This window comes from Cydia fagiglandana, chromosome 23 (assembly GCF_963556715.1).
Source record: "Cydia fagiglandana chromosome 23, ilCydFagi1.1, whole genome shotgun sequence".
NCBI lineage: Eukaryota > Metazoa > Arthropoda > Insecta > Lepidoptera > Tortricidae > Cydia > Cydia fagiglandana.
In genome coordinates, this window is record NC_085954.1 from 6,754,085 (window position 1) to 6,773,842 (window position 19,758).

Genomic DNA, 19,758 nt, shown 5'->3' on the forward strand with positions numbered 1-19,758 from the left:
TGATCGTAACAGACGCGCGTTAGGGAGTGAGTCTTCTGTTCCTAGTACTATTATTTATTCTGTGCCAATAATATTTAATCCAATAATCGATATTTTAGAAAACGGCGCGGTATCAAGAAAGCATATTCCATTGTAAATAATGCAATAATGAGGCATTGGGAAAGCGAAAAGGCGTGGTCAATAAATAACGCAAGTGACAAGCAAAAGCTAGCTATCTACTAATAAATACAAACACTTAATTGGCTCGAGATAGCCGATCTAGCTTGCTAATGATAATGTAATGTCAAAGACAGCAGGTATTCCCTGTTAGAAATATTGACATGAGAAACTCCATACTATCACACCCTTGTTTTTAGGGTTCGATCCGTACCCAAAGGGTAAAAACGGGACCCTATTACTAAGACTGCGCTTTTCGTCTGTCTGTCTGTCTGTCTGTCACCAGGCTGTATCTAATCATAATCATGTGTAGTCGTAGCTAGGCAGTTGAAATTTTCTCAGATGATGTATTTCTGCTGCCGCTATAACAAATACTAAAAACAGAATATAATAAATCTTTAAGTGGTGCTCCCATACAACAAACGTGGTACGGAACCCTTCGTGCGCGAGTCCAACTCGCACTTGGCCGGTTTTTTGTTGCTGATGTAAGTATTTATCAGTGTGTTGATTGCGGAACTGTAGCTGAATATTATGATCTGATTCAGATGTGATTCATGTAATATTAGTACTTTTACGTGCAAAAGCCCAATAACTTACCATTTTCCCACGTATAGAGATCATCATCATCATCTCAGCCTATATACGTCCCACTGCTGGGCACAGGCCTCCTCTCGAGCGCGAGAGGGCTTGGGCTATAGTCCCCACGCTAGCCCAATGCGGATTGGAGACTTCACATACACCTTTGAATTTCTTCGCAGATGTATGCAGGTTTCCTCACGATGTTTTCCTTCACCGAAAAGCGACTGGTAAATATCAAATGATATTTCGTACATAAGTTCCGAAAAACTCATTGGTACGAGCCAGGGTTTGAACCCGCGACCTCCGGATTGCAAGTCGCACGCTCTTACCGCTAGGCCACCAGCGCTCTATAGCGCGTATAGAGATAATTTACTTTTAACATAAAAAGTGACTAACTAGTGCGTGCCTACCTACTGTAGCATACTTGAGAGTATTGCGTGACTGAAATAATACATTTCGAACGGTTATCAGTTATCGCACTGATACAAATCTGCACACCGGATCGTCATGTGGTTCGGCATCTAACGCGAAGACCGCCGGTGACGTCTGGATGTCGACTGCAGACTGCAGCTGACTGCACTGACGTTCGCCGCCGCCGCATCACTGCGATAGGGACCGTGCGCGTTGGGGGGGTCTGCCATCTTGTGGCCGAATCGGAAACATATGTGCACATGTACAGTCGACGTCAAAAATATGTTTACACTTTTGCACCTTACTCCTTTGTTATTACAAAGTGTGAACTATAGGCCGTCAGATTTTCGGCGTGAGCCGTAAATGTGTCGTTTATGCTTCCGATGTAGCCCACAAGATGGCAGACCCTACTACGCACAAGGAAACGTACCGACGAGGACGGTAGATGGTAGCACTTGCTTTGGCATTGTACAGTCGACGTCAAAGATATGTTTACACTTTTTGCCTTATTAAGGCCATCTTGTGGGCTACATCGGAAGCATAAACGACACATTTACGGCTCACGCCGAAAATCTGACGGCCTATAGTTCACGCACGGGGCCTATTACGACGTACATTCCGCCACTCATCTTATCAAAAGAAAAGACCGAAGTGATCCCATAAGTGTTCCGTGAACAAAGTTTTGTACGGAACACTAAAAATGACAGATACAGCCGCGGCAACAAAGACGGAGACGAAGAATACATAACACAGTAATGCAGCCGGGCTAGCACATGATTGGCGCGACAGTATCTCGCGGCGAGAAAGACTACCTGTCCCTCTTTTGTTAGCATAGTTAGTAAAAGACGCGTAGTCTATGTCGCCGCGAGATACTTACTGTCGCGCCAATCATGTGCTAGGCCTACAGCTGCAGTTCATATCTAAACGTTACCTTTACTGCCTCGACCGCAGTAAGCTACGGCGCGGCGTGGCCAGCCGACGAAATAAACAGTTCCACCGAATGCAGTAACAATTAAGCCAAATGGATGCAACCGGGGTCGACGTTCGCCGTTTATTCCTGGCCGCCAGAGAATAATCATTACAGAAGGGACATGCGATTGAACGGAGTTAACAGTTATAGCAAGAAAGTCTGCAGCGATTTTGATAGCTCACGCAGTGCAAGTGCTATTTATACGTCATAATTTCATAGAAGTTTGATGTTTAAAATAACACATGCACTGCGTGAGCTATCAAAATCGCTGCAGACTTTTCTTGGTCTAACTCTAGTTGCCACTGGGCCTAGAGTTTTCGCATTTCGGGTTTTTTGGTCTTAAGACCGGGCCAACGAAAAAATTGTAGTTTTAGTATTATTATTTTTTTGTCATATCTTCCGTTCGCGCGGCGCGCTATATCTTCTGTTCCCTTCTAATGTCCCGACTAACTTTATATCGATTTTCGAAAGACCAAATTGACGATTTCATCAACATATGTTTAATCTATGGCCGATCGCGTAGCGTGAAGAGATAGTCTGTGTGACGTTTTATTTTATTTTATTTCTCTTCCAGCTTTATAACTCGCTAGAATTAGATGATTCATAGCGAAACTATTTCAGTATCGAGTGACGAATCTGTAGTATATATTTATAAGTTTTTAGGGTTCCGTACCCAAAGGGTAAAAACGGGACTCTATTACTAAGACTCCGCTGTCCGTTTGTCCGTCCGTCTGTCTGTCACCATGAACCGTGATAGTTTACATTTTCACTGATGATGTATTTCACTTGCCGCTATGACAACAAATACTAAAAACATAATATAATAAATATTTAAGTGGGGCTCCCATGCAACAAACGTGATTTCTTTGCCGTTTTTTGCGTAATGGTACGGAACCCTTCGTGCGCGAGTCCGACTCGCACTTGGCCGGTGTTTGTTTAACTTTGTCCTGCCATATTTTATTCTTTATGTACTCCGAAATTGACCTTTGCATTTGGGCAAGTATAGCTCTGTCAATTTCTTTTGCCATATTAAAGAAAGAGAAGTAACATGAATAATGAATATTTGGAGAAATAAGGGCAAGCATTACCTTTATATACTGCAAACATAACATCGTTTTTATGGTCGTTGGTTGTGGACAGATGAATTGGGCTTTCACCCACAAGGCTCCTCTTCACGTTGGGCCAACGCCAACGCCAACGAGGGACGCAGCCATGCGGTAGAATGAGATAGCAATATCACTTGCTCCCTCTAACGCATAAATGCGTCCCTCGTTGGCGTTGGCGTTGGCCCAACGTGAAGAGGAGCCTTTACACTTACTCTTTGGGGGAGGCCTATCTCCAGCAGTGGACGTCTTCTGGCTGATATGATGATGATGATGAACTCCCTTACAAACTTAAGTGCTCATATTCAAACGTCCACGTTTTAGTATCGACATTTTTTGTGCGTTTTTATTCAGAATAAAAAGTACACTAATCTATAAGAGATTAAATTGATTCAGGGTTTTAAAAGTAAGACATACCTATCTATTTTTTTTATTTAAACTGTACCAGAGGGCTGGCCAGTATTTTGCTCAACGCATAAGTATTGCCATACAACGTGGCAATGCGGCCAGCCTTCTGGGCACACTGCCCATCGGCAGTGACTTGGGGGACGTTTTTTATTTATAGGCTTTTTATTAAGTTAAGTTTATTTAGTTTAGAGATAGTTTGTATTATTATTTGTAAGCTAATTTAATGTTTTATATTTACTTAATAGTGTTGTAGTTAAATAAATAACTTTAAACTGTTATGTAATGAACCTTATTTTGAACTGATTTTAAGCATGTAATATATAATATACCTATGGTTAATCTAGTGTTGCTGTTAATGTTAGTACCAATAAAGCGCCTTAAGAGGCATTTAAGTGGTTAGTTATGTGTGAATTTTATTGATCCATATGGTCTTAAATGGACAATAAAAAGTATAATCTTTTGTAGATCTGAGAATTAATGCTTTCCATATACTCGTATGTCCATTTCGGTAATGGTCGATTTGGTGTTGAAATTCTGATATTGCGACGCGACGGCTAAATTCGCTATTCCAAAATAAATAAGCTTCGAGCAACACGGAAGGGAGGCGGCATTCGCACTATTTCCCCTCTGCCGAGGTACAAGATTAGCGCGTCAATCTAATCTACCGCGGGTAATAAAACTAGTTGCACTTGGATTTTTCACTAGACCGAGTCCAGACGCGCGCGTGAACACTGCTGCACAAAAATGCCTGTTTGCTCGGTTTTTTGTTATAAAAAGAGGTCGGGGACATCAAATTTACAAAATGGTAGTTTGAAACTACCTACACGATACACTTTAATCCTTGTGAGTTTCTAATGCAAAGATGCGTATGAGTCAATCCATTTGTCATCGCTTTCTCGCGCGGGCTGATCATACTGACAATACGTTATTGAAGGAGAGATTTATGTCGGTTCAAAAGTTCATAAGAAAAGAGTTATATACCGATTATTGTAAACAATAATCTTTTTTTTTTCTTTAGATTGAAACATTTGTTTTTTTTAACCGACTTCCATTTCATAGAAGGAGGAGGTTCTGTATTCGGTTGTGGCTATTTTTTTTTTTTTTTTCTATGTACGTTCACCGATTACTCCGACATCCGTGGTCCGATTTGAGTAATTCTTTTTTTGTTTGAAAGGAGCTACCTCCGAGTTGGTCCCATTTTAATTTGGTTCTGTTCTGATGATGGAATCCATGAGGAATTGAGGGAACTCCTCAATTTTTAAAGGCACATGCATGGTGATTTGGGTGTTTTCTTAAGCAACTCGAGCATTTTCTCCCGAAAACCACCACTTTGATGAAGTAGACCTGATGATGATGATTGTTTTGATGATAATGATGATGATTTTTTGAAATGTAGTATGTTCAGCGATTACTCCGGCACCTGTGATCCGATTTGAGTAATTCTTTTTTTGTTTGGAAGGAGTTACCTCCAAGGTGTTTCCGTATTATTTTTGGTTCTGGTCTGATGATGGAATCCATGAGGAATTGAGGGAACTCCTCAGTTTTTAAAGGCACGTGTAAAGTGATTTCGGTGTTTTCTAAAGTAACTCGAGCATTTGCTTCCGAAAACGAGGCGGAGGATGGATTTAGTGTAGTGACAGGAATTATAATTTCCCAGACGGACTCGAGAAAATTCCTGATTACATATTTATTAAAGTAGGTACACGCATTTAATGTTAATCATGATGTTGTTTTTCATTCATGCGTCGCGCTCTTAACAATGCATTAAAACTAAAAATGGAAAAATAAAAACTTTTTACAAAAAAAAGAAAACCGACTTCAAAAAGGATGAAATAAAATATTATCCTTTTTAAGTCTATGCGTTACCAACTGATATGTTTGAAGTCGGTGCCAAGCCAAGTAGTAACAATACCCGTCAAAAATAATCAGCTTTATGACTATAAATCCCATTAGAACTGTACTAATAACTATTATAAATGTGTAAGTAATTCTGTCTGCCTCTTTGTCGCCTTTTCATGGCTAAACAACTGAACCGATTTAGGTGAAATTTGGCAACAAGGTAAATTCTTTGAATTGTTTTATATTTTGAAATGTAGTCCTCTGAATAAGGGACGGGAAATAACTCAGTCCCAATCCCACGCTTGCGTGCCGACAAACATGGTACGGACTGTGCCAAGAAGGTTTGATCGTGTGTTCAGGTACAGTCGACGTCAAAGATATGTTTACACTTTTGCACCTTACTCCTTTGTAATAAGACGAAAAGTGTAAACATACTTTTAACGTTGACTGTACCTACAAAAAGTACGTTCATTGTCGTCGTGTAAGGCAATCCAACGTACATACTTATTGAATCGTACCAAAATCATGGTAGGTATGCTGATGTTGAGATTTAAAATTGCCGCATAAGTGTACATACTGTAAATTAATTACTGAATTGATCGATAGATGTCTCTTTTTAAAATGCAAACTAGCTAACGGTATGTTTTCCAAAAACAATGGAGTCAAACAGTTTCCATGGTCAAGTCAGTAACCAAAAATAAAGTGACAGTGATACAGTGAAGTAGTAGTAGTAAAAGTAACAGTGTTTAGTGATAGGAAAGTGAACTTTAAAGTGCAGTGTATAAGTGCGGATTTATAACAGCCAGGTGCGAACATTTGGTCCTTCGAGCCGGATTTGAACCAGCGACCATTTCTGTAACGAAGAACATTTTATCTACAACTGCAAGGAGTTTGCTAAATTGGATCCCGAGCAACGATCCAAGGAGGTTCAAACTAGGAGTCTTTGCTTCAACTGTCTACGGCCTGGACATAGCGTGAGATTTTGCAAGCGTAATACGTCATGCCTGCGTTGTAAGAGGAAGCATCACACACTATTACACGTTACTAAACCTAACACTGTATCACTCGAAGAAAAAACAGAGAAAGAAAACAAAGAGCAAGCTACACCAACAATCAACATAGTATCTCACTGTGCCTCTCAGAGACGGGTTACTCTTTTAGCTACAGCACTAGTGAATATTATGACAAACAGAGGAGCACAAGTAGTTCGAGCACTCATAGATCCATGTTCGGAAGAGTCATTTATATCAGAGGAGACAGTCAACAAACTACAACTCAAACGAACAAGGGTGGAGGGTCAAGTGACAGGTGTTGCGAAGATGTCGACTCCGATCAAGAACGCGGCGGAGATACAAATTGTGTCAAGAATTAATGAGAGCTACAAGCTGAACTGCACCGCCTACGTGACGAAGGAAGTTACTGACATAATGCCTGTTACGAAGATCGATAAAGAACAATGGTCTCAACTACATGGCTTGGAATTAGCTGATCCCACATACTACAATCCTGGAGAGATAGATTTGTTACTTGGTGTGCATGTCTATACAGACATTTTAATGAGTGGAGTCATCAAGGGCAAACCAGGATCACCGATAGCGCAACAGACGTTATTCGGATGGATAATTTCGGGCGGGGCACCCGCCGAAGAGCACGGGAAGAATGGAAGAATTGTTAGCATGCATTTGAGTGTGAGTCTAGACAACATGCTGCAAAGATTTTGGGAATCGGAGACGCTAGATAATGAGAGCAAAGACACTCTGACGCCTCAAGAGAAGAGAGCTGAAGAGATTTATGAGAAAACACTAGCGAGAGATGAGGATGGAAGATTCATTGTTGGACTACCATTCGTACGAGATACACCGATTGTTCCCGAAAATTCCCGTTCAATTGCTGTCAAGAGACTTGAATGTCTAGAGAGGAAGTTAGCACACAACAGCAAATTGAAAACTGAGTACGATAACGTGATTAAAGAGTACCTTACCTTGAAACACATGGAACCGGTAGGCAAGCCTGAGAAAGATGAGAAAACAGTCTACCTTCCACATCATGCTGTGGTTCGCGAGGATCGGGAGACCACGAAAGTTAGAGTAGTTTTTGACGCATCCTGTAAAGGATCTAATGGAGTATCTCTCAATGACGAACTACTGGTTGGACCGACTCTGCTAGAAGAGCTAAGAGACGTTATCATGAGATGGAGACAAAACAAGATATGTTTTGTGGCAGATATCGTAAAGATGTATCGACAGATCAAGGTTCGAGAAGCAGACACTGACTACCAGAGAATTCTGTACAGATTTGATCCAAAAGATGAGATTCAAGATTTCAGAATGCTTACAGTAACATTTGGCACAGCATCAGCACCATATTTGGCAATAAGAACACTAAAACAGCTGGCCAAAGAAGAGAAAGACGCATTCCCTATAGCATCTGAAATTATAGACAGAGACTTTTACATGGACGATGTACTTACAGGATTTGATGATGTGAAGTCAGCATTAGAAGCACACGAAGAGCTGAACAAAGTAATGAGCAAAAGTGGATTTGAGTTACAAAAGTGGGCTTCTAACAGCAGAGAATTTATGTCGGCCATACAACCTGAAAAGAGAGAGAGTTCAAATACAGTAGACATGAATAGAAAGAGCCAAATAAAGACACTCGGAATAATTTGGAATATTGATGAAGACAAACTCAAAGTTACACAAAAAGAAATCAATACTGAGAAACCTGTCACAAAGAGAAATGTACTCGGACAGATCGCTTCACTTTTCGATCCGTTAGGTTGGTTAGCACCAGCAATCATGAAGGCAAAGATGTTCATGCAGAAGCTATGGCTGGAAAAGCTAGATTGGGATGAGGAACTACCCACAGATCTAAAAGAAGAATGGATCCAGTACCAAGAAGACTTACCTGCGTTATCAGCGATACAGATTGATCGTTGGACTGGTTCTAGTAAAAATTCGGCGATCGAGTTACATGGATTTTCTGACGCATGCCAGACAGGATATGCAGCAGTCGTGTACCTTCGAGTTATACCCAAAGATGGATCACAATGTCAAGTGGCTCTAATTACAGCAAAAACAAAAGTTGCACCAGTTGTTAAACCATTGTCTTTGCCACGCCTTGAGCTATGTGGAGCTTCTCTACTTAGCAAACTCATGAAACACGTGATGAGAGTTCTAAATATCGAGTTGCAACAAACCTACGCGTGGGTAGACTCCAAAGTGGTTTTAGCCTGGATAAAAGGAGATCCAAACAGATGGACACCCTATGTCAAAAATCGAGTGATTGACATAAGGAGCAATTTAGACACACACTGGTTATATGTCAATACCAAGGATAACCCAGCAGATCCAGCTTCCAGAGGTCTGTCACCCAGCAAGCTGAAACAAAATCAGTTATGGTTCAATGGTCCGGAATTCTTACGAGAACCTGATTTCACCATACCCGTCGACTCCATACCTGAAACAGAGTTAGAGAAACGCTTGTTAGTGAAATGTAAGACAACAACCATAGAAACAGACTCTGAAAAGCTTACCTTACTGAAGAAATACTCGTCACTGCAAAAACTTCTGGACGTTATTTCATATTGTAGAAGATGGCTGAAGATCCTGAAAAAAGAAAAGAATGTTAGTAAACATATAACCTGTGAAGAAAGAGATGAAGCACTTACCTTGTGTTTAAAGATGTCGCAAGAGATAGAATTTCCTGAAGAGATTGATCACCTGAAAAGTGGAAAAGCTATTAAGAAAAGCAGTCGTCTACTGCAATTCACACCTTATCTTGATGATAAAGGTCTTTTGAGATTAGGAGGAAGACTGAAGCACGCAGAGTTGAGTATGGATCAGAAGCATCCTGTTATAATAACTAAAAACAACGTATTGTTACCTGTTTTGTTGGATGATGCTCACAAGAACACTCTTCATGGAGGGCCGCATCTCATGACACCATATTTGAGAAGCAAATACTGGATAATTAAAGGAGGTTCTTCAATAAAGCAGTTTTACAAGAAGTGTATAACGTGTGCAAGATACAATGCGAAGACGAATACTCAGTTGATGGGCAACTTACCAGAAGTTCGAGTAAAACCTTCACGCCCTTTCCTTATCAGCGGTGTTGACTTTGCCGGTCCCATCACATGCAGAATGAGTAAAGGTCGAGGAGCTAAGACATACAAGGCATATATTGCTTTATTCGTGTGTATGTCTACCAAAGCCATACATTTGGAACTAGTCAGCGATATGACCACAGAAGCGTTTATCGCTGCCTTCAAAAGATTTGTGTCTAGACGTGGTCATTGCAAGGAACTCTGGAGTGATCATGGTACAACATTCGTTGCAGCTGAAAAAGAATTATTGAAGATGTGGCAACAAGGTCGCAACGAAATCCCAGAAGACTTGCTGAAAAGTTTAGATGACAAAGGAACTCGCTGGAGATATATTCCCCCTGGAGCACCAAACTTTGGAGGACTATGGGAGGCCGGTGTAAAATCGACGAAGTATCATCTGAAAAGAATAATGCAAGACGCAACCCTGACGTTCGAAGAATTTTATACGGTACTTTCGCAAGTTGAAGCGTGCCTTAACTCACGTCCATTGGCTCCATTAGGCGATGATCTAGATTATTTGACACCAGGACATTTTCTGGTCGGCGAACCCTTGATTTGCTTACCAGATCGCAGTAATGAGCAGAGTAACATATCCAGATTATCGAGATGGCAGTTGACCCAACGCATGCTACGAGATTTTTGGATTAAATGGCAAAGCGAATACCTTTCTCGTTTGCAATTGCGTCCAAAATAGAATACACCTAAGAAGGATTTGGAAGTTGGAGAACTGGTATTGATCAAAGATGGAAGATTTCCACCAGCAAACTGGAGAGTAGGTAGAGTACTTAAGAAGTACCCTGGAACTGATGGATTGACTCGTATGTATGACATTCGCACAGCTTTTGGGATTACACAACGGTCGATTACCAAGCTGTGTCGACTTCCTAACTAGTGATCAAGGAATACTTCCTTGGCGGCGGAGGATGTTGAGATTTAAAATTGCCGCATAAGTGTACATACTGTAAATTAATTACTGAATTGATCGATAGATGTCTCTTTTTAAAATGCAAACTAGCTAACGGTATGTTTTCCAAAAACAATGGAGTCAAACAGTTTCCATGGTCAAGTCAGTAACCAAAAATAAAGTGACAGTGATACAGTGAAGTAGTAGTAGTAAAAGTAACAGTGTTTAGTGATAGGAAAGTGAACTTTAAAGTGCAGTGTATAAGTGCGGATTTATAACAGCCAGGTGCGAACAGCTTCATAAGTTGGCTTGGCACCGACTTCAAACATATCAGTTGGTAACGCATAGACTTAAAAAGGATAATATTTTATTTCATCCTTTTTGAAGTCGGTTTTCTTTTTTTTGTAAAAAGTTTTTATTATTAATTATGTTCTATTTTTAAATACGGATGTTCCTGTAGTTTCCTAGTTTGGTTTGGTTAAATACTTGTTTGGTTTGGTTAATGTGGTTGAGAGTGAGACACATTCCAATTCCAACCTAATTTGATACATTCCAAACGTTCTATTTTCGTATAGCAAGGGGCGACTCTTGTATAAAATGTATAACAACTATTATTTTACCGCTTCGATAATATGTAACGTGTAAATCGTGTAATATTAAGCATTATATCGGACACCGATTAATTAAATAAATTCATGACGAGGTATTCTAGTCCTGGTTAAATCAGGTCTGACACATTCCAAATCTCATTTGATACATTGCAATCGTTCTAATTTTGTATGGCACTCGCCCCTTGTATAATAAATGATATGATATTTGATATTTGACTGCAGCTATATGCAACGCGTTAATCTGATGTTACGTATATCGGCCAATGGACTCTTCGATTAAATAGATCCATAAGAAAATATTCTAGTTTGGTGAAAACGGGCCAGAGACACATTCCAAATCTCATTTCATACATTCCAAAGGTTCTAATTTCGTTACACTCGCCCTTTTTATAATAAATGATATGATATTTGACCGCAGCGATATGCAACGTGTTATCTGATGTTCCGTAGGTATATCGGCCACTGACTCTTCGATTAAATATATCCATAAGAGAGTATTCTAGTTTGGTTAAATCGGGCCAGAGACACATTCCGAATCTCATTTCATACATTCTAATTTCCTATTACACTCGCCCCTTGCATAATATTTAAGTGGTAACATATTTGACCGCAGCGATATGCAACATGTTATCTGATGTTAGGGCTCCTCTACACGATGGGCCAGCGCCGACCACTGCAAGGGACGCAGCCATGCGGTAGAATGAGATAGCAATATCACTTGCTCCCTCTAACGCATAAATGTGTCCCTTGGAGTGGCCGGCGCTGGCCCATCGTGTAGAGAAGCCATTACGTATATCGGTCACCGACTCTTTGGATTCCATGGTAATCTAGATCATTTTGTAATTAACAACTCCCATTCGACTGCTTTAACTATGGACATTACAAAAGTGAAAGATTTGGATAGATTTTTCTAAAACTTTCATCATAGAAGTAGAATGTATATATAATGCCTGAAAGGATAAATTACGAAAATTATAACCTTAAATCATAACTAATAACAAGTTTTCGGGACAGCAAAAAAAAATCTTTCTATTCCAGCTACGAGATTTTCAATTAAAATAATTACATAAAAAAAACACTGAACTGTAAACCAAAAATGATATGCCGAATAATTACATCATTATTGTTAATGTAATACTCGTAACATTAACCAATCTAAAAAATCCACTGAACCAAAGACAAATATTGATATGCCGAGTTCCAAACTAAACAAATTCATCGCACTCAAATATAAATAAGATATACGACTTTATTTAGATCACACGAATGCATCACACATGGTCCACTAAGCTGCTACAGTCGCCATCTGATATATCGAAGCGGCCAAGGCGCTCACAAATATATGAACACGCCTCTATTGTCAAGGCGTTAAGAGTGCGTGTTCAGATATTGTGAACACCTTGGCCGCTCCGATATATCTGATGGCGACTGTACAAATATTTACGTTTCGCTGGCTCAATGTTACAAAGTTCTATGTTACATTTTCCAGATAGTTGAAATTCGACTCAATGTCACTGTGACAATGTTCAAATTTCAGTTCGATAAAAGTGAAACATAGAACCCGGTAATATTGGGCCAGCGATTTGGCAATGTCCTTACTGTTTTGAACTCTGTACCATTGGAATACGAGCTAGAATTAGAAGGGTGACAATCGGTGAATGTTTTAACCGTTTTATGAGTCACATGTAAGCATGTGACTAGGTTAGACGGAGTGTCTGAAGAGATATGGAGAAAACTGCAGTTTCAAGACTTTCAAGTGATTGTACCTACTTAGTATTTGACGTTCATATGCGCATTGTAATATTATACCTCTGCATACTTGAATAATACCTAAACTGTCTGTATCACTTAAGATACCTACTTTAAATAAAGTTTGTTTGTTTGTTTTCATTAAAAATATAATCTGATTTTAAATTCCATACAGATCAATGCATAGTCTAGCTTAGACGTGTCAAAATTGGTAGGTACCTACTTTGATATGGTAAACATTTTTTGATAAATTGGAGAGTATACAGTTATATTTAGTTGTATTCTCACTAGCCTACGTATATGTCCCTATACCCGTGACTACTTATAGTTTCGAAAAAAAATCGAATCGAAGCGATATCGAAGAAAATCAGACGGCTTGTGGCAGACGTGGTTTTTTAGCCTCATATTTTAATACTACTCGACTTCTCTCGACTGTCAAATACCGAACGTTTCTCATAGCCGCTAAGCCGACGCCACTTACCCGCACACAGCCACAGGGCTGCCAGATCGTATAATAGGCTACGAAATTCGTATAATGAAATTATTTTCGTATACATTGTAATACTTTATTTTTAAACTAAGGGTCCTGAAGGGGATAAAACAAACAACCCGATAGTGGACAGGTACAATTTAATTGCCGGCCTGGTTAAGTTTACACTTTTGAGCTTAAACACTACTTAACGACTTATTGGTAGTAAACTAAACTTATATTTATCTCGTATAGTTGGTCAATCGGTATAATTGGATACGAAAAAAACACCGATGTTAAACTACTGTCAATGCTTCAAAAAACAGTGTGCCAATACTGTTATACGATTTAATGGAACGGCAATTACTTAAATACACGTCAACGCGGGCTATAACCGCGAAAAATCCAAGTGCGCAAATTGCGGACAAATTTCTCTGTCACTCTTATTACGCTGTCATTGGAGTAAAAGAGAAAGATCCCCGCAATTTGGGGGCATACCGCAAAAACCGAAATTCACCAGTTATTAAAAAATCGATTTAAAATAATAGTTTTTTTTTTGTACTCGTATAATGCAATCGAATTTCGTATAATTGCGGGCACAGGATCGCATAATCAAGATTTATGTACTGGCAGCGCAAATTCAGTAATAGTGTGTATACGCGTCTCGCCCACATGGCGTTTACAATGTCGACATTACCGCCCGGCGCAGGAAACGTCTATTTTGGGGACAAGGGACTTTTGTATTCCCTTTTATTTACTCATGAGAACATTTACTAAGTATAGTGTAGGCTGTATTTTGCGTATTGCACGTTTTCATTTAAGGGTTATGTCTGAATTCGTGTATACAAGGCTCATGATTGTAGCTCTCAAAATATATTATACAAATACCCCCTTATTCATAATACTTCACGTGTCTGATTTACTTAAATTTTGTTTTAACCCTTTCTTACAAATACATAAGTCAATATGAGAGATAAAGACAAACGATTCGTAGCTAATTCAGGCCAGTAACGCATTTATGAATAACGCCAAGTCTTTAAGTTGTGTATGTCTATAAGTCTGTACTTTTAGGTATTTAAATAAAAGTAAACATACATTTTTTTTTAATTTTTTGGATAGTTATAACATTTATTGTTTGACCGACTATATAGGGTACATCGCCAATTACTAGCCACCCCCCAATTACTGGCCACTTAATTTGATTTCTATTTATAGGTGAACAAAGTTCATTTTAGTATATAAGGTACGAAAATCCAATTATTAGCCAGTTTTCAATTACTGGCCACCTATTCCAAAAATGAATTCTATTTACAGATAAATAAAACTCATTTTCAGTATAAGGAAAATGGCCAGTAACTGAAATTTATCCACAACCCACTCGTTCAATAACTGGCCGCCTCTTACAAAAATGAGTTCTATTCACCTATACACAGAATTCATTTTAGTATAGGTGGCCAGTAATTGAAAACTGGCTAATAATTGGCGATGTACCCTAATTACAAAACCGCCTGGATCAGTCACTGAAACACCTGACTTTAACCTACATTATTTGATCTTGTATTGTTTTCATCTATCCTCAACTGGCTTAAGGACCCATTTGAGGGTAGATTTTGTTTACTTCTATAGCTATTGGTATCAGTGGCGGCGCGTCCATAAAAGCCGATTCCCACCGGCTTGCCTGTTTTTGTACGTTTTGAGCAGAGTTGTAAATTAAACATATTTTAAGCCAAATTAGCCCCGGCTTGCCTATATTTATATTATATTTATATTTATAGATATATTTGACGCGCCGCCACTGATTGGTATCATCACTCCGTCGTGGTTAAATTAATTGATAGCTATTGTGGTCTCAAAACAAGCAAATCAATCAAGCTACCCACAAGCCAGTTAAAGACATTACCACCCGTTTAGTGCTCTAGTGTTACATATCGTATGTCCTACGCTGGCTAGTGGCTACTCGCAGCTCGGGTGTCGGCGTCACATTACAACCGGTTACAACTAGATACCATTGAGAACTCATATGGATCGAGCATTGCTATTGGTGTTATGTTCGTTAATGATATGTGATGGCTGTGGCAATGTATATATTTATTTCTACATGAATTTACACTTAGGTACCCTACACACTGCAAAAGCAAAAGTAGCTAAACGGCCGGAGTGTTATACATATAATAGTTATTTGTTTTGCAAGGGGGCAAAGTTGTTGTTTAACCGCTCGTGCTAATATTGATACCCGACAAGCGAAAGATACCAAAATTGAACCACTTCGAAAAATGGAATCTTGAGTGTTGCGAGGGTTTCAAAGCATGGGAGTTAAACAAAATTTTCCCCCGAGTGAAACACAGAATTTTTCACCACACCAACCTGAAGCAAATATTAAATGTAAAATTTCAAACAAAATCAAACCAAATCAAATCCAAATGAATGTAATTATATATTTATCATCCAAAATCATCATTTAAAAGTCAATTCTACCAGCAAACATAAGAAAACAACTCAAAATTTGCATTTGATTACTTTGCCTCACATGTGAATAAAATGCAACTTTGCTATTAGTTTTTGAAGTGCAAAGTAAGCCTTTCCGAGCTGGTGTGGTGAAGAAATTATTGGATGGGTGGCAGTCCTCAACTGTGCGTTTCTGCCTGGCGTAGATAAATTATGAAATAATAAACTCCTGTCTATCTTGTGGTGGGGAAAAGCAGCGTAGGTAAAGCAGCTACATTAATGACATGCAAAAATCTATATTATACCTAATTCTTTCCTTTTGAAAACCTTTGAATTCAAAGCTAAATTTTATGCCAAATATCGGCTTCTTAGTTTTCTCAGCATTGTTAAAAAAATACTGTTTTAACTGTCTCTTCCTCTTCGCCACACATACGACAATCGGTGTTGTCAGAGTGTCCCATCTTGGCCAGAATTCCTTTGACCCCGTAATGGCCAGTAAACACGCCTGTTATGATTTGGTCTTTTGCTAAGTTTCCAAATCTTTTTGCTCCAACCGGAGTCTACTCCTTGCATAAAGAGCTTTGCCTGCTTTAGACCCGCCAGACTGTCCCATTCTTCCTGATGTTTGGTCTTAGTATGGTCTTTGATAGCCGTTGTAATGGTTCCCTGTGAGAGCCCCACAAATAGGGTTGCCATATGGAAGAATTTAATGTCGTGATAAAAATCCTGACATCACCCTAAAAATCCGGACATTTCTTGTAACAGAGATTTGGCGTAGCTTTAACGACGCCCCGGCGGCGGCGCGCTGCTTTCTGCGGTGTACTGTATCGTGCATCTACCTTTTGCTTTCCCTCCGCCCGACCCGCATCGTATTCGTTACGCAGTATATCACGTAAACATATTTTTTTATAAGGTCATTCCTAAAAATCCGGACACTTGCCAAGTCCGGCCGCAATGACAAAGGGTCAAAAATCCTGACATGTCCGGACAAATCCGGACGTATGGCAACCATACCCACGAATGGTTCCGGACCTATAAAGTTCATCTTCATTTTCATTGCCTATGAATCCCTTGTGCCCTGGGATCTATACCAGTTGCACTTTGTTTTGCCTTGAACTTAGAAAAGTAGAGATAACATTTAAACTAACTCATACGAGTCGGCAAAGAATTCAAAAGATATAAATACGAACACTGTCGATTACTAAGAAGGCGATAAGGCGTTATGCTAATAGAATGAAGTCATCGCTCTGTACTGTTATTACTTGTGATCCTTGTAATATATCGACAAGCAACTATGGACTTTAAGCTAAAGCGGGAAGGGATAGAGTTGTTTGTGTTAATATGTTAATGTTAGATTACAGAGGCGGTCAGTAGGATAGAATGTCAAACTGTTAAGTTGTACTCGTTACATTAAGGCACACTGACATGTTTGATATTATATATATGTCTACAATACAAGGAACAAAAATGCAACATACAAATTATCTTCGAGGGAGAAATGTCCAATGCAGAGTGAAATGATTTTTAGGGTTCCGCACACAAAGGATAAAAACCGGACCTTATTACTAAGAGACTCCGCTGTCCGTCTGTCTGTAGCCCCCTCCAGACTATGCGCGTGAATCGCGGGCGAAGCCGCGAACGCGAGTGTGGAGTCGATTTTCGCAGACAGCGAAATCGACTCTACACTCGCGTTCGCGGCTTCGCCCGCGATTCACGCGCATAGTCTGGAGGGGGCTTGTCACCAGGCTGTATCTCATGAACCGTGATAGCCAGACAGTTGAAATTTTCACAGATGATGTATTTCTGTTGCCGCTATAACAACAAATTAGTGCTAAACACTACGGAACCCTCGGTGAGCGGCTCGCACTTGTCCGGTTTTTTTTATTATCATCCGAAGTGTAGCAAATTAGACATGATGGACACTTGAATTTAACTGAAAACTCAATATTTTGCTACCTAACGAATCCTTGGGAAAAAAATAGATTGCCAAAACTTACTTACTTACTCCTCTGGCGCAGCTACCCAAAGTGTGTCTTGGCCTCCAACACGACTGCTCGCCACTGATCCCGGTCCTGTGCCGTTTGCAAAAAATTGTTTTTTTTTCAAAGTCCTATCAAACCACACCACATAGGAGTTACAGCGAAAAACACATGCTAACTTTTCATGTAGACTTTTATGGTAATAAAAACCGGGCAAGTGCGAGTCGGACTCGCGCACAAAGGGTTCCGTGCCATAATGCAAAAAAAGGCAAAAAAAAAACGGTCACCCATCCAAGTAAGTACTGACCCCGCCCGACGTTGCTTAACTTCGGTCAAAAATTACGTTTGTTGTATGGGAGTCCCACTAAAATCTTTATTTAATTCTGTTTTTAGTATTTGTTGTTATAGCGGCAACAAAAATACATCATCTGTGAAAATTTCAACTGTCTATCTATCACGGTTCGTGAGATGCAGCCTGGTGACAGACGGACTGACGGACGGACGGACGGACAGTAGAGTCTTAGTAATAGGGTCCCGTTTTACCCTTTGGGTACGGAACCCTAAAAATATGTATTCTGTTTATTACAGAGTGGCGACGAACACTCCTCACCTCGTGAGCCTGGGCACGGGCAGGCTGAGCACCGCGGTCACGCTCCATCCTATCAAACAGGGTAAGTCATGCTGTCGCGAACATTGACAATTTCAATTTCGTTATATGCAAAAAAAGTTATGTTAACCATTATTTTGTTAGTGTATTTTGTAGTCTATTGTTCAGAGAAATAGAGTCGTTAATCTATACTAACATATCAATGCGGTTATAATCTGCTTTTAGTACAAGGTAATTATCCTAATTTGTGGTTTACCACTCAATGGAATTGTATTCTTGAGACTCTTTGAGTAAACTAGCTCAGTTCAAAAGATTTACACTATACCAAATAGAATTTGAAATAGTTTTATTGTCATGGTAAATTATGTAGCTCCTGTATATTTACTGCCATCTTTCGACACACGATTAAAACTGTTAGAACGCCATTTGACTTCGATCATTATACTTTCATTGATATGTGTTAACTTTTTAAATTTTAATATTAACGCCATATAATCCCCTCCCCCCTCCCCCGTTATCTCCGAAACTAATGGGTCTAAAATTAAAAAAAAAAATGCACGAAATAGTTCTGTATCTATAAATGACAGGAAAACCTATTAGAAATGGTTAGTCAATCGTGAGTCGGACTTAATGTACGGAACCCTTGGAACGCGAGTCCGACTCGCACTTGGCCGGTTTTTTAAGCTAACGTTCTTTAAGCTGCTTCAATGATTGTTCACCTTATAAAAGTATATCAAACATAAAATCCCATTTTTACATTTCCAGGTCGAGTGACCATCGGCTCAGACCCAACCTGTGACATCTACGTAGTAGGCACCGGGGTCGCCAGCGTACACTGTCGCGTTGAGAACTCTCACGGCGTGGTCACCCTATACCCCACCAGTGGGAGTACGTTACTAGACGGTCTGCCGGTAGACAAGCCCACAAGACTGTCACAAGGTAATATACACCTTATTACATAAATCATAACGTCCACTGTTGCTTACCGTCGGCTCAGACCCAACCTGCGACATCTACGTAGTAGGCACCGGGGTCGCCAGCGTGCACTGTCGCGTTGAGAACTCTCACGGCGTGGTCACCCTATACCCCACCAGTGGGTGTACGTTACTAGACGGTTTGCCGGTCGACAAGCCCACGAGACTGTCACAAGGTAATATACGCCTTATTACATAAATGATAACGTCCAATGTCGCGTAGATTATCGAGTAGGCACTGAGGTCGCCTGCTTACACTGTCGCGTTGAGAACTCTCACGGCGTGGTCACCCTATACCCTACCAGTGGGAGTACGTTACTAGACGGTCTGCCGGTCGACAAGCCCGCGAGACTGTCACAAGGTAATATACGCCTTATTACATAAATGATAACGTCCAATGTCGCGTAGATTATCTAGTAGGCACTGAGGTCGCCTGCTTACACTGTCGC

The 19,758-nt window shown here is 40.0% G+C and overlaps 2 protein-coding genes across 2 annotated transcripts in view; both read left to right on the forward strand.

The window, feature by feature from the left end:
- LOC134675919 (pleckstrin homology-like domain family B member 1) overlaps positions 1-19,758 on the forward strand; it is a 163,414-nt gene that overhangs the window by 85,956 nt on the left and 57,700 nt on the right. The window contains exons 3-4 of the mRNA XM_063534263.1: positions 18,317-18,399; positions 19,101-19,274. Of these exons, the coding sequence (XP_063390333.1) occupies positions 18,317-18,399; positions 19,101-19,274 (257 nt within the window). The remainder of the gene's footprint in view (positions 1-18,316; positions 18,400-19,100; positions 19,275-19,758) is intronic.
- LOC134675720 (uncharacterized) lies at positions 7,129-10,083 on the forward strand. Its single transcript, XM_063534030.1, has 2 exons — positions 7,129-10,019; positions 10,072-10,083. Exons 1-2 carry the CDS (start codon positions 7,143-7,145, stop codon positions 10,081-10,083), a joined length of 2,889 nt encoding a protein of 962 aa, XP_063390100.1. The 5' UTR covers positions 7,129-7,142.